Raw genomic sequence first — 16,664 nt, 5'->3', positions numbered from 1 at the left:
CTTCCGCTCCTATGTCTTATGGTCTTATAATTTTTTAAAAATTCAGGCAGCCATTGGGATAGTGCTCTGAGTACATCAGTTCCAAAAAGGCATATGAATATAACCAATTGTCCAGCAGACTCCTGTAGCATTAATGAATGAAGGGCTGAATCTTCTGCTTTCCTCTAAATCCAAGTTGCACCCACTTTTTTTGGAGGGATTTCCACCATGATGCCTTGTCTTGCCATATCTTACCAAATGTACCATTTACTCCTACCCTGTCTATGGCGCCTCTCTCATGTCCAATTCTGGTTCCATCTTATTACACAGCATTCCCAGAATAATTCATGGACAATACCCCAGAATTCATTGGCATCCCCTACATCCACGCTGTCTTTAAAAGTCCGTTATCACCTGTTCAACCACTGCCAGTCTGGAGCTGCTCTGCACAGTTCCTGACATTTGCCTAGACATGGCAGACAGGGTGGGCAGAGAATTGATGGTTCTACTAGACGGGGTGATGAACAGGTAGGGCTTCTTACTTCCCAGGACCACTGATGGAGACAATGTCACCAGACCATGCCAACCTGGTCCAAGATTGCCATCCATTAATGCAGTCTTAGCTGTTTGCAGGAATATACAGAACTGTAGGTCAATGATCTTTGCCACTCTGCCAGTGTGACTGTCACCATCTTCTCTCTGATACATCACACTATCTCTGCGACTATACCCCACCTCTCTCCACGTCTCAAGCTCCAATGGTGCCACTGTTACCTGCAACATTTTTTGGTACTCACTCTCATCTATTAAACCATTAAGCCTCCATGCCCTCTGTGCTACCTACTTGGTCACTCAGGATAACTTCCTATCTGCATCAAAAATAATAAGTTGTGCTACCCACTGTCAACTCCCTCAATACCTGCTTCTCTCTTATTCAGGAGGAAAGTTGTCTACAATATGGCAGAAACACTCAAGATTCGTGCTGGGCTGCCAGATAATTGGCTCCTCACCCATTATGTGAGGGAGAGCATCCTGACTTATGACCAATCTGAGTGGCTGACTTGCTTCCAGACCCCTGGACCAGAGGCTGCCCTTGAGTTATTGTGCCAGGACCCTCTGACCCGAAGAGCGGTCGTTGGTTTACTGAGAACTATAGACAACCATGATAAGAATCCTGGCTTTGTGACAGCAATAAATGACAAGGCAAGACAGGAATATGATAAGCCTTGTATCTCTGGTTGAGGGGGCCAAAAAGTGCAAGAGCAATGCTGTGAATATCCAGTGCATAAAGAGCCTGGAGAAGGAGCCTGGTCCAGTTAATGAGCTGGATATTTATAGAGTCATAGAGTCATACAGCACAGAAACAAATCCTTCAGCCTAAGCTGACTAGACATCCCAATCTGACCTAGTCCCATTTGCCAGCATTTGGTCCATACTATTTGAGAACATTCCTATTCACGTACCCATCCAGATGCCGTTTAAATACTGTAATTGTACTGCAGTGTTCTAAAAGTGGCCTCACCAATGTCCAGCACAATGATGTCCCAAATCCTATAGTTAATGTTCTGGCCAATGACGGCAAGCATGCCAAATGCCTTCTTGGCACCCTGTCTACTTGTAACTCCACTTTAAGGAACTGTGCACCTGCACCCCTAGGCCTCTTTGTTCGTCAACACACCCCCGGGCCCTACTATTAAGTGTATAAGTCCTGCCCTGGTTTGACTAATCGCAATGCAACACCTCACATTTATCTGCTACTCCTTGACCCATTGGTCCATCCGATCAAGGTTCCATTGTATTCTGAGATAATCCTCTTCACTGTCCACAACACCACCTATTTAGGTGTCACCTGCAAACTTACTAACCCTGCCTTTTATATTCACATTTACTTGTTTACATAAATGATGAAAAGCAGTGAACTGAGCACCGATATCTGTGGCACACTGCTTGTCACAGGCCTCCAGTCTGAAAAACAAACCTTTATGACAACCCCTGTCTCCTACCTTCAAGTCAATTTTGGATTGGCTAGCTTCCCCTGGATCCCATGACCGTTACTGTACAGTGTCCTTGCTGACATATTACAATGGCAGCTGCTAGTGCAGCCCAGGGTGCAGAATTGAAGTGCAGAAGTCTAGTGTAAATGGCTCAGAGATGTGCTAAAAGGAAAGTTAGAGACTAATACACAGCAGTTGCCAAAGTCTGTGGATGTGGATTAGGTGTAGCTAGTGCCTATGAAGTGCCCTAAGATGTTAGAGTCCGGAGGCTGACATGGAAGTCATTTGCAGTAAGCAGCAAGCTGAATTCACCAGGTGCCACTCTAGTTACTATCTTGGGATTTCTCGATATCTGGCTTGTTTCACAGATTTGCTAAGATAGAAAGCTAAATATTAATTGGGCAGTTTGTGCTGCCAACAAGGCTTTTCACATACAATAACCTCCCTTAATTGGCAACTTGCCATTGCCTGCCAAGAAACTCACCACGGGAAATGTGTTGCTGGAAAAGCGCAGCAGGTCAGGCAGCATCCAGGGAACAGGAGAATCGACGTTTCGGGCATAAGCCCTTCTTCACCTAATCCACATCCACAGACTTTGGCAACTGCTGTGTATTAGTCTCTAACTTTCCTTTTAGCACATCTCTGAGCCATTTACACTAGACTTCTGCACTTCAATTCTGCACCCTGGGCTGTACTAGCAGCTGCCATTGTAATATGTCAGCAAGGACACTGTACAGTAATGGTCATGGGATCCAGGGGAAGCTAGTCAATCCAAAATTGACTTGAAGGTAGGAGACAGGGGTTGTGATATAGGTTTGTTTTTCAGACTGGAGGCCTGAAGAAGGGCTTATGCCCGAAACGTCGATTCTCCTGTTCCCTGGATGCTGCCTGACCTGCTGCGCTTTTCCAGCAACACATTTCCAGCTCTGATCTCCAGCATCTGCAGACCTCACTTTCTCCTCAAAGAAACTCACCACACCATTCGTGAAAAGCATAAACGATGAAGTGAAATGTTCCCAATGTCAAGATTGAACTCACTGAACCTGTTGCCTGCTTCTGCCACAGATGATGGATTGAGTAAACACATCTACATAATTAGTTTAGTTTTGACTTTCGAACATAATGTTCGAAGTCTCAGCTCAGAACAACTCGGAGTTCACTTCAGAAGAGAACTTTTCTCTGAGCAGGGGAACCTAGTTTTTCGTTCAGTTCAAGGGGAAGCAGTCATCTCAGCAGAAGGTGGTTTCTAGTCTGTGAAGCTTCCGAGGCAGTAGAGTTTGGGTATAAATCTTTAAATTATTGTAACTGAAAAGATTTAAGCCATCAGAATTGTGAGAGAGTCATGGCAGCAAGCATCATAACAGTCTCAGTGGTCTAAGGGAAAGAAACTGGAAAGTTTGTTTTTTATTGAATAATAAACTTAAGGTTTTGCTGCCAAAGAACATCGGCAGCTGGTGTGAATATGTCTCAATGAATGCCCACAATGATAACCAACTGCAAAAATTACACATCTCATTGAAGAACCAGTTTTGATGCTCGGATCTGGTGTGACAAGTATTCTCATTGGCTGTGCTCCATAACACTGTGTAAGTGTTATTTTTCAAGAAGGGTTGTAGCATATTTCAATCTTTTTCTTATCAATATTTGCATCTTTACCTGTGTACATTTTATTTCCAATAAACTAACCATTTCCTTGTTACTGAAGGAACCTACTGACTTCTTAGTGACAGTGAGCGACATACAGTTTTATACTATACATGTAGTATACTTATTATATCTACATTTTTAAAAAGCTGGCAATATGACACCCTTTTTAAATTCAAACTTTGTTATAAACAGGGGAGAAGTGGGACAAGAAATTGAATTAGTTTATCCCTCCTAACATAGTCATAATCTAGATTTTCTGAAGCACTATGTTTAGTCCCACATGCTGAAGCATTCCCCACAGATGTGCAACATGTTCCTGTTCATGAATTTACCCAATTCCCTTTTGAAATTCACTCTTGAATCAGCTAGAGCTGCTTTTTCAGTTCCTCTGGCCATCAACCATCATGCCAGTAGGCACTCTCCATAACATTTAATTTATTATCTTTTTAAAGTAAGTGACTTTGCACTTGTACAGTAGTGAAGGAATGTCCAAACAATGGTTCATACATTATGTTCAGTGACCCCCAACTTCAACTGGCTCAGTGGCGGGTAACATGTTGGCCCAGTGGTTAGCACTGTTTTCTCACAGCACCAGGAATCCGGGTTTGATTCCAGTCTCGGGCAACTGCTGTGTGGACTTTGCACATTCTTCCCGTGTCTGCGTGGGTTTCGTCCGGGTGCTCAGGTTTCCTCCCATAATCCAAAGATGTGAAGGTTATGGGGATTGGTCATGCTAAATTTCCCATAGTGTACAGGGTAGGTAGGTTAGCCGTAGGAAATGTGGGGCTACATGGTTAGGATGGGGGTGTTGCATACTCCTCATTGGGTTGGTGTGGAATTGATGGGCTGCTTCCATGTTGTAGAGATTCTATGACCTGGCTACTGCTCCAACCCTGCAGAAAGAGTTCCTCAGCTGATTCCCTCCTGCTGGAATTTACATTTCTTCTTGTCTGGTGTGAATTGTCTAGACATTGAGATTTGGCTAAGGCTGCTCTGAGCACTGTTATCTCAGTAGTTGAACCTACCAACAGAATATCCAGAACTGTGAATCAGCAGTCTGAGATTTCTGTAAATTACTGGAAGCAGTGATCTGAATGTGACAGGTGACCCCAGAGAGTCTGGATAATGAAACCATTGGACATACCTGGATTACAGTCTCTTACTGTTTGATAAATGCAGTTTAGCAAAGAAGCAATCTGACCAATGATGTTGTTCTCCCTCAGTCCACTGATAATTCTCCAATCATTATTCTGTTTGCAATACTCTCCTGGCCTCACTGTGAGTGAATCTGCTGTGAATTTCATGTCCTACGATATCAGTTCCACTTGATTGTCTGTGAAGGAGGAAAAACTGTCAAGCATGAGATCGATAGTCAGATTTCCAACTATCCAATCCAGATACATTGCACAATGATGGATTCCCCTGTCACTTTGATGGATAGGTGTAAGACAGGAAAGAATAATTTGCTCTCTGGGTTTATGTTGTTTCTTGCGTTAGGAAGGCCAAGTCTTCAATTGCATAACTGATCCCCAGTACTGCATTTGAAGTCAGTATTGGAAGGATGGATGGAGGCATCTGCTTTGAGTTATACTTGACTCTATTCTCCTCAAATCACTTGATGAATAAAAGACTACTCCTTTGGGTCTGTCCAAGGTTTTTTTCCCCCTGTCTATTGCAGCTCTGAATGAGACTTTCAGATGATCTTTATATCTGAGTTTGGAACATCCTGTGATTCAACCTCCTGGGCACAGCTGCATGTTGAGCACTGGTATCCAGGAATCTTCCATTTGAACCATCCTCCCAGTGTCGCTGTGTATTAGAACATAGAAAATGGAACATTACAGCACAGTACAGGCCCTTCGGCCCTCAGTGTTGCACAGACCTGTGGAACAAATCTGAAGCCCATCTAAACTACACTATTCCATTTTCAACCATATGTTTATCCAATGACCATTTAAATGCCCTTAAAGTTGGAAGTCTACTACTGTTGCAGGCAGGGCGTTCCACGTCCCTACTACTCTCTGAGTAAAGAACCTACCTTAAGTCCCTTAGCCTTTCCTTGTAATACCTTCCCTCCATACCAGGCAACATCCTAGTAAATCTCCTCTGAGCCCTTTTCAAATCCTTCCTACAATGCAGTGACCAGAATTGCACGCAATACTCCAAGTGCGGCTGCAAGAGAGTTTTGTACAGCTGCAACATGACCTCATGACTCCGAAACTCAATCCCTTTACCAATAAGAAGACACACAATATCCTTCTTAACAACTCTATCAACCTGGGTGGCAACTTTCAGGGATCCATGTGCATGGACATTAAGTTGTCTGCTCATCTACACCACCAAGAATCTTACCATTAGCCCAGTATTCTGCATTCCTGTTGCTCCTTTCAAAGTGAATCACCTCACACTTTTTTGCATTAAACTCCATTTGCCACCTCTCAGACCAGCTCTGCAGCTGGTCCCTATGTCCCTCTGTAACCTGCAACATCCTTCCGCACTATCGAAAACTCCACTGACCTTAGTATCTTCTGCAAATTTACTAACCTATCCTTCCATGCCCTCATCCAGGTCATTTATAAAAATGACAAACAGCAGTGGCCCCAAAACAGATCCTTGCAGTACACCACTGGTAACTGAACTCCAGGATGAACATTTCCCATCAACCACCACCCTTTGTCTTCTTTCAGCTAGCCAATTTCTGATTCAAGCCGCTAAATTACCCTCAATCCCATGACTTTGTATTTTGTGCAATAGCTTACTGTGGGGAACCTTATCAAACGCTTTACTGAAATCCATACAAACCACATCACCTGCTTTACCCTCATCTACCTGTTTGGTCACCTTGTCAAAGAACTCAATAAGGTTTGTGAGGCACGACCTACCCTTCACAAAACCGTGTTGACTATCCCCAATCAACTTATTCCTCTCTAGATGATTATGAATTCTCTCTCTTATAACCTTTTCCAACACTTTACCCACAACCAAAGTAATGCTCACCCGTCTATAATTCCCAGGATTGTCTCTACTCCCCTCCTTGAACAAGGGGGCAACATTTGCTATCCTCCAGTCTTCTGGCACTAGACAATGATAACGTAAAGATCAAAACCAAGGGCTCTGCAATTTCCTCCCTGGCTTCCCAAAGAATCCTAGGATGAATCCCATCTGGCTCAGTGGACTTATCTATTTTCACACTTTCCAGAATTGTTAACATCCCGTCCTTGTGAACCTCAAACCCATTTAGTCGAGTGGCCTGTATCTAAGTATTCTCCTCTATAACATTGTCTTTTTCCAGTGTGAATACTGATGAAAAATATTCATTTAGCACTTCTCCTATCTCCTTGGACTCCATGCACAACTTCCCACTACTGTCCTTGATTGGCCCTAATCTTTTTCTAGTCATTATTTTATTCCTGAAATACCTCTAGAAAGCTTTAGGGTTTTCCTTGATCCTATCTGCCAACAACTTCTCATGTCCCCTCTTGGCTCTTCTTAGCTCTCTCTTTAGGTCTTTCCTGGCTAACTTGTAACTCTCAAATGCCCTAACTAAGCCTTCACATCTCATCCTAACATAAGTCTTTTTCTTCCTCTTGATAAAAGATTCAACTTTTTTAGTAAACTGTGGCTCCCTCGCTCAACCACTTCCTCCCTGCCTGATAGGTACATACTTATCAAGGACACGCAGTAGCTGTTCCTTGAATAAGCTCCACATTTCAATTGTGCAAGCTAGTTCTTGATGCCAGCAATGTGGTGCTTCACATGAACCTGGATCCTACTGCCTGATGTTGCAAACAGATCTCTGTCAGTGAAGACACTGTCAAAAACCACTGTCAGACTTTGAACGTTGATCAGAGCCAAATTCCTTATTCTTGCTCCACGAGCAAGGCTGCCAAAAGATGAGCTGGATTTTGGCAAGTAATAATTGATTTTCTCCTATGCACCATCGTGTTATTGGAGAGGACAGCAGGAACACATAGGCAGCTACAAAATAATTTCCAAGTGATCTGATTTTTCATTTGTGATGTTGACTGGGATAAACACGGGCCAGTGCACTAGGAATACCCCTGCCTTTTCTTCTTCCAAATCATACATTAATACCTAATGTGTCCATCTGAGGGGACAGACAGAGCGTCACTTCAATGACTCACTTGAAAGTTGGCACCTCCAACAGTGCAGCTCTTCCCTACTACCGCATGGAAACGTCAGCCTAGATTTTGTGCTGAAGGCTCTGGTGTATTTTTCAGAAGTTTAATTCAAGAAATTGCCTGCACTGTGCCCAGATGCTGAGAAGACATTAAGTGTAACAAGGTACAAGATACATTACGGGTAAACATTATTGAGTTGCCATAGTCAGCATGACCTTCCTTTATGTCTGGTATAATATCCATGGAGAGGAAGTTCAGAGGGCTGCCATTATCTGAAGGCTTTAGCTGAAGCAAATATTGACACTTGAAAGAGATATCATCATTGGGGTATAAATATGGACATAAGTTAAGGATAGCCGATTTAGTCATTTCACTTCTCCTTTGAAATCTGAAATATTTACTGACACCACTGCCTTAATCAATGCATGATTTGGAGATGCCAGTGTTGGACTGGGGTGTACAAAGTTACAAATCACACACCACCAGGTTATAGTCCAACAGGTTTAATTGGAAGCACTAGCTTTCGGAGTGCTGCTCCTTCATCAGGTGGTTGTGATGAACCACCTGATGAAGGAGCGTCGCTCCGAAAGCTAGTGCTTCCAATTAAACCTGTTGGACTATAACCCGGTGTTGTGTGATTTGTAACTTTAACCAATGCATTGATGGCAGCGTGGGAAACAACAAAGAAGAATATTTTATGGCAAACAAAACTCACTTACTCAACAAATAGCAAAGCAAACAAGACCTAATTACAGAGTCTGTTTTAAAAGGAAGTGTCTCAATGAACTACAGCAAACAGACTGGGCATTTATAAGAGGATCATCATCTTTTCTAGGCCAATTAGGGACAAAAATGCCAGCATAGCTAGCAATGCCCATAAGCTGAGAGTAAATACAAGAATAAAAGTGTCCGCGATTGACGGGAGGATTACCAAAATCATCTGCACTCTTGTCAATTCTTGTGGTGTCACTACTTGAAGCTCTTATTTTGCTCACTTTGGTACAGATTTTCCTAAAGATATTGTCCAGTGGTTGTCACTGTTCATATAATTCACTCTTGGTTCAAATGTTTCTTTAGGCTAATATTTTACCATCTTAAATGTAGGCATCTGCTCTCTATAAATATTGACACACACTTAGGGGGCCTCCTTCAAATACTGACACACTCACAATGACCCACAGCAAATACTGAAAAGTGCACAAGGATGCTCTGTAAATACTTAGAAGTTCACAGATCCTCTCCTGTAAACACTGACACAATCACAGTAAGCCCTCATAAATATTGACACATCAACAGCAGGCCTCCTTTCAATACTGTCACACGTACAAGGATGCCTTGCAAATACTGATATACTCATGGGACTCCCTATAAACACTGACATATTCTTTGGGACTCTCTGTAAACACTGAACCACTACCAGGAACCCCTGCAAATACTGACACACTCCAGGGATCTCCCAGTAATTACTTAAACACACTTAGGGACTCCCTGTAAATATTGACCTACTACTGGGGATACTCTTTATGAATGCTGACACACTGTTCAGATTCAATGGGAAATATGAGCTTATGCACATTGCCAGGAAGAGTAGAGGAGCTGAATATTATTTAAATAGAGAAAGACTGAATAAAGTTGCAGCTCGGAGGGGTTTGGGAGTCCTTGTGCGTGAATCACAAAATGTTTGCAAACAAGCTCAGCACGTAATGTGAAAGAGAAATGGCAAGTCGGTCTTTATTTTAATGGGAATGAAGTATAAAAATAGGGAAATCCTGCAAAAGCTATGCAAGGCAAAACTAAGACCACAGCTGGAATGCTGTGAACAGTTTTGGGCCACTTATCTAAGAAAAGATATACTAGCACTGGAGGCTAAGCAGAGAAGGTTCACTCGGTTGATCATGGATATGGAGAGATTTTCTTATAAGGAGAAGTTGAATAGATTGGGCTTGTGCTTGCGCTTATTGGAGTTAAGTAGAATGAGTTATTGAAACATATAAGACTCGTAAAGGGTTCGAGAGGATAAATGAGGAGAGATTGTTTGCCGTGTGGAAGAGTTTAGAATCAGTGGGACTGCCTGCTTAAAATAAAGATGAGGAGGATTTTTTTCTCCGAGAAGTTTGTGTAGAATTCTTTATCATAGAGCTTTGTTAAGGGTGGGTCATTAAGTGTATTCAAAGCTGAGGCAGACATACGTTTAGTTAGTATGGGGAATCAAGGGTTATGGGCCCAAGGTATGAAAGCAACGTTGCAGATAATCAGATCAGCAATATTTCATTGAATGGAGTAGTAGACCCAATGGGCTGAATTGCCTACCTCTGTTCCTACAGTTTTTTTAGATTAGATTCCCTACAGTATGGAATCAGGCCCTTCGGCCCAACAAGTCCACACCGACCCTCTGAAGAGCAACCCACCCAGACACGTTCCCCTGACTAATGCACCTCACACTACGGGCAATTTAGCATGGCCACTTCACCTGACCTGCACATCTAATGGTCTTCTGGTGTTAACCTTCAGGTGCTTGAAGGAGAATAATTAAATTTTGTCCAGTCTCTGCATGTAACTGAGGTCCTTCATCTTAGTAACGTTTTGGTACATTTCCTCTGCTCCTCTTGGATGTCATGACATCCTTTAATAAACTGTGAACAGATTTAAAGGTGATATTCCATTTGAGGGCCTAACCAGTGCTTTGTTAAGACTAGGATAAACTGAGGACTGCAGATGCTGGAGATCAGGGTCAAAAGGTATGGCACTGGAAAAGCGCAACAGACCAGGCAGCATCCGAGGAGCAGGAGAGTTGGCATTTCTGTTGAAGGGCTTATGTCCGAAACGTTGATTCTCCTGCTCCTCGGATGCTGCCTGACCTGCTGTGCTTCTCCAGTGCCACACTTTTTGACAGTGCTTTACAAAGGTTTAGCATAATTTCCTTACTTTTGTACTCCATGTGTCTATTCATGCCCACGATCCCATGTGCTTATTAGAACTTTCTAACATTTAGTATAGAAAGAAAATCACAGTCTCAAGCCCTTCAAGGTGTGAAAATCATTTGAAGTGAGAATGAGAGAGTCATGCCTGAAAGAGATGGGAGTGGGAGGGAATTCAAGCAAGTTCGTGACCATGAGAGAACAGGAGACATAGAGTGAGAGTGGAAGAGTGTGCATGAGATAGAGAGAGAGCAAGTTAGACAGGGAGAAAGAAAATAAAAATAAAGAAAGAGAGAGAATTTCCATCCAATTGATTTGAGCTGTATTAGAGTTTATTTCCCATTCATGAAGGACATTTTTCAAACATGTCATCCAATGTCTCTCCTTTATGCTAAAGTACCTAACTTTTTAGAAATTATAATAAGCTATAAACTCCATACAATTCTTGCCAAAGAACAGGAATAAACCACAAAAGAAGCCTGTTAGAGATCTAGTGCTTTTAGCTAGGTTATCATCTATTCGCATTACAGAGGACCCACACAAGAGACTAAGTGAATAACTGAAGCATTTACAAGACTTTACAGAACCCGTGATATTTTATAAATTCATTAGATTCTGATGGTTAAATCACATTTCAGGAATTGGAGAGCTAAAAATGAATAGATATTTTGTGAACGCAGTCATAAACCTTACAAACATCCTCTCCAAGTTAGAAAAAGCTCTTGACTGTCATGTGACTGCTTCATCAAACAGAGATGCATTGTGAACAGAATGGAGGCAGTGTCTTCAGCCTCCTGCCACTATAGACCCATTGCAGGGTCAGTTCAGTTACTGTGTTCAGATGTAGACCTGCATTGAGTGTGACAGGATAGGGAGACACACATCAGGAAGACCCATCAGCCACAAGCACTCAAGCAGAATTTACATTTGGATTCAGAGACAAAATTCCAGGGAACTCATCAGCCCAGCTTCCAAAAGTAGGGAGACTGCTGAAGGAAGACCTGGCATAACACACATAGTATAGTGCAATTGCTCCTAATAATTACAGAAAATATTGAAGAAACTCAGCATCTGCAGAGAGAAAAACAAAGTTGGCATTTCGAGCCCAAACTAAGTTCTGAAAAGTCATCTTGGATTTGAAACATCAACATTGTCTCTTTAACCACAGTTGCTGCCAGACCTGCTCTGCAGCACTTTCTGTTTTTATTTCAGATCCATAGCATCTGCATCATTTCTCTTATTTCCCCAGATAATTTTCTGTCTGAATCCACTGATTGACTTTATGGGCAACACGGTGGGTCAGTGGTTAGCACTGCTGCCTCACAGAGCCAAGGACCTGGGTCCGATTCCAGTCTCGGGGCGACTGTCTGTGTGGAGGTTGCACATTCTCCCTGTGTCTGCGTGGGTTTCCTCTGGGTGCTCCGGTTCCTTGCACAACCAAAGATGTGCAGGTCAGGTGAATTGGCCATGCTAAATTGCCCATAGTGTAATGTGCCAGGGGTAAATATTGGGTAGGGGAATGGGTCTCGGTGGTTACTCATCGGAGGGTCGATCTGGACTTGTTAGACCAAAGGGTCTGTTTGCATACTGTACTGTAGGGACTCTAATCTCTAATTCCACCAGTAACCCCAGTCCTCAGACCCAACATCAAGCCCCAGCCATTAGATCCCACCGGTGTAGCACGGTGGCTCAGAGGTTAGCAGTGCTGCCTCACAGCACCAGGAACCCGGGTTCGATTCCAGCCTCGGTGACTGTCTGTGTGGAGTTGCACATTCTCCCCGTGTCTGCGTGGGTTTCCTCTGGGTGCTCCGGTTTCCTCCCACAATCCAAAGATGTGCTGATGAATTGGCCATGCTAAATTGCCCATAGTGTTAAGAGATGTGTAGGTTTGGTGCATTAGTCAGGGGTAAATGTAGAGTAATAGGTTCGGGGAATGGGTCTAGGTGGGTTACTCTTCAGAGGGTCGGTGTGGACTTGTTGGGCTGAAGGGCCTGTTTTCACACTGTAGGGATTCTATGCAATATGAACCAAGCGCCATGGGATGAATGTCGGTCACCTATCTGGTGTTAATATGATACCAGCCATCTTACTGGGAGTGACTCTGGCTCTGTTTCAAGATATTCCCACAGTAATATCTCCAATTATGTATCAGTATAAGAACATCCATTTTAAGTTCTGATAGCATGACCCAGTCTATAAAACAGCTCACACTTTGCACCAGGGCATGACAATATAGCGTTTGCACAACACCACAACACAAACTGACTTCAACAATGAGGATACAAAATAATAGAATGAGTGGGTCATACAATTTGGGGAGTGTTCTGAGAATGAGTAACAGGGAGAGGTAATGGCAGAGTAAGAAAGAGTCAGAGAGTGAGACAGAGACATGGAAAGACAGACAGATTGATTAAGAAAGAGTGTGAGAAGTGTGCTCTATTCATGCTATACCTGCTCTGGGGGAGTGTTTGATGGGGACAGTGTAGAGGGGGCTTTACTCCGTGTCTGACACTGTGCTGTACCTGTCTTAAGAAGTAAAGGATTGCAGATGTCTTGGGGGGGATTTTGAGCTGATGAAGCTTCTGGGTTTGTTGGAAGAGAGGCCATGGAGGGATTTTAAAATTAAGGCATTTCCAAACCTTGAGCTGATGTAGCACAAAGGTGATGGGTGAATGTGACTTGGTCTGAGTTAGAATGCACCAACGGACTGAGACGAGTTCAAGTTTATCGACAGTGAACCAGCCAAGAGTTTATTGGAACAGTGGGTCTAGAGATAATAAGAAAACAGATAATTGAGGTGGAAATATTCAGTGTTACAGAGGTAGAAAAACGTCATCTTAGTGATGGTGTGATCACAAGGATAGAATCTTATCTACATATACCTGAAGACTGTCTTGTTCCCGCTCAGTCCGTTGCCAGGCAAAAGAGTGGAGTTGGTGACATTGGAACAGTTTGGGATAGGGACCAAAAACAATGGCTTTGGTCTCCCCAATATTTGGATGGCAGAGATTTCCTGCTCATGTAGTGCTGAAGGCTGGACAAGCAGAGTGACAGATGGAGATAGTGGGATGTCGAGAGAGAGGTAATGCTGGAGTAGAATTGGATGTCACTAGCATACATTTGGAGGGGAAAAGGGACTGATACAATGGGAGCTCTCGGATCTATGGTTCTCCCCTAATTACTCACCAGTATGTGCCTATCCACAGCCCATGGCTCTCTAAGGGCCTCTAATGGTGGCAAGCTGGTATTTCAGCAACACCAGATCCCAATTATGTAGCAACTATAATGTTGTAAAATGTCCCAAGCTCCTTCACAGGAAAATAAGCAGGGAAATTTGACACAGAGACACATTTGGAGATATTATTAAAGCAGCTTAAAGGAGGAACAAGAGAGGAAGAGGGGAGAGGTTTATGGTGGGAATTCCAGAACCTAACATTCAGGCAATGAAGAAACAACTGGTTATGGTGAGGCAATTAAAATTAGGAATGACCAAGGGAAAATAAATGGAGAGGCACTGAAATCTGTGAGAGTTATAAGAATTGAGGAAATTTTAGACATAGAGAGTACTACAAGAAAGGACTTGAACATAAGGATTGAACATAAGGATTGAATGAGATAGTTTAAAGGCCAAATAGCATGAAAATTTCAAAGTCTTAAATTTGAGGAATAATAGTTCCTTGACAAATACAAAACACACCTACCTGGCAGAGCAGTGGCAACATCTCTTTGCAGTACTGGTGTCAGGTAGCAGCTACTGTGTCCATGCCAGTGATGACACTTCTGGAGATCAGAGTAAATTCCATTTGTTCAGACTCAGGCTACAGCTTGAAATACTTCTTGCACACCTTTTTCTTCTAAGTTGACAGCTTCCTGTGCTTGGGAATGGTCCAGTTGGATAGTCCTGTCTGACAGAAAGTTGTAACATAGACATTCACAGAAGAATTACACAAACCCAGGAATTCAAGATGCCACTGAGTCACAGGGTTTGAGCTGGTTCATACTTTCAACGTCACATGACACCAGGTTATAGTCCAACAGGTTCATTTGAAATCACAAGCTTTGGGAGCGTAGCCCCTTTGTCAGTTGAAAGAAAAGCACACAGACACAGAATTTAGAAGCAGAGAGATCAATAGGCAGAGAGATTAAAAAAATCACACAAATGGTGTCAGTGGAGTGTCAATAGGCTGAATAATAAGTCTCTGCAGGTGATCAAAAGTGTCAGATGGTGTGAGTAAAGTGTCAACAGCTGAATAGTAGGTGGAAGGATGACCTATAATTGGATTAATTGCAGCAGAGAGATAATTACAAAATATTAAAAATAAGGTGGTGGTGGAGACAAACCAAACAGCTGGAATAACATGCCAGGTAAAGGAGTTACATGATGAGGTCTAACCAAAGTACCAAGTAATCCAAAACTGTACAGACTAATTAAGGTAGACAGATCGTAACGAGTTTCTGGATCAGTGGTGCTGGAAGAGCAAAGCAATTCAGGCAGCATCCGAGGATCGTAACGAGTTATCAAGGTGATAGTGTCAAAACAGAACAGGAAGGAAGATCTTACAGATACAGAACAGTGTGGTGAGATTATATTTAGCGTGTTATGAACCCAAGATTAGAGTTGAGGCCATCTTCAAGGGTACGGAACTTGGCTATCAGTTTCTGCTCGGTGATTTTGCATTGTTGTTGCGTATCTTGAAGGCTGCCTTGGAAGACGCTTACCCAAAGATCGGAGGTTGAATGCCCTTGACTGCTGAAATGATCCCTGACTAGGGGGGAACATTCCTGTTTGGTGATTGTTGTACGGTGTCCATTCATCTGTTGCTGTAGCATTTGAATGGTCTTGCCAAATACCATGACTTAGGACATCCTTGCCTGCAGTGTATGAGGTAGATAACATTAGCCAAGTCACATGGGTATTTGCCATGTATGTGGTGGGTGGTGTTCCCACATGTGATGGTAGTATCCATGTTGATGATCTGGCATGTCTTGCAGAGATTGCCATGGCAGGGTTGTGTGGTATTGTGGTCAATGCTGTCCTGAAAGCTGGATAGTTTACTGCAAACAATAGTCTGTTTAAGGTTTGGTGGTTGTTTCAAGGCTCTCAGTCTTGATGCTAAATGCTCTATTTTGACTTGGGGGGAGGGGCAGATTTCTAGACTGTTGCCACCCTTTGAATGAAAAAGTACTTTCTGATTTCACTCCCAAACAATCTAGCTCTAATTTAAATTTCCTCATTCAGACTTCAACCCTCAATCCTCTACTTGGAATAAATCATTTCATTTTGTGTGATATTACTCCATAATATCACTTTATCATTTTAAGTACCTCAAACAAGTTTCAAAATTCTAAACTTAACCAGAGGAAGTCATTGATCTGGAGTGATGTAATTAGGTTTATTATTCCTGACGGAGTTGAAGAAATTATCTGAGGTCCTTCCGATCACTGTCAAAAAAACTCCCTTTAGGACAGCATAGACATCAGTTGAGAACAGACTGTGATGACTCTGATGTCAAATAGCCTTTGCAAGTTCACTGTCTAGGATAATGCATAACTTAAAGTTGTTGGGAAAGCTAACAAAACGCTTCTTGTACCCTTGAGATGCCCCATGGTCACTTAAAGTGCTATAAAAATGCACGTATTCCTTAGAGCCTGGACCAGACTGTGTCCCCTGGTTCTAGACTGTCCAACCAGAGACAACATCCTTCCTGCAACTAGTCTGTTCAACCCTGTCAGAATTTCATATGTTTCAATCAGATCTCCTCTCATTCATTCTAGTGAATACAGGTTCAGTCAAACCAATCTGTCCTCATAGAACAGTCCTGACATCTCCAGCATTAGGAGAAAGTGAGGACTGCAGATGCTGGAGACCAGAGTTGAAAATTGTGGTGCTGGAAAAACACAGCAGGCCAGGCAGCATCCGAGGAGCAGGAGAATCGACGTTTCGGGCATAAGCCCTTCTTCAGGAATGAGGCTGGTGTGCCAAG

General features: G+C 42.8%; 1 protein-coding gene across 2 annotated transcripts in view; it reads right to left on the bottom strand.

Annotated features, from left to right (window-relative positions):
* LOC122561273 (solute carrier family 2, facilitated glucose transporter member 9-like) overlaps positions 1-16,664 on the bottom strand; it is a 233,365-nt gene that overhangs the window by 82,909 nt on the left and 133,792 nt on the right. Inside the window, exon 3 of one of the 2 annotated variants that reach the window (XM_043712911.1) lies at positions 14,382-14,581. The exons of the other annotated variant lie outside the window; for it this stretch is intronic. Coding sequence (XP_043568846.1) covers positions 14,382-14,402 — 21 coding nt within the window. The 5' untranslated portion in view covers positions 14,403-14,581. The remainder of the gene's footprint in view (positions 1-14,381; positions 14,582-16,664) is intronic. 2 annotated transcript variants of the gene reach the window in all.

The sequence above is a fragment of the Chiloscyllium plagiosum genome, chromosome 22, assembly GCF_004010195.1.
Source record: "Chiloscyllium plagiosum isolate BGI_BamShark_2017 chromosome 22, ASM401019v2, whole genome shotgun sequence".
Lineage (NCBI taxonomy): Eukaryota > Metazoa > Chordata > Chondrichthyes > Orectolobiformes > Hemiscylliidae > Chiloscyllium > Chiloscyllium plagiosum.
Note: the sequence above shows the minus strand (reverse complement) of the source record. Positions and strands in the feature narration are given on the sequence as shown.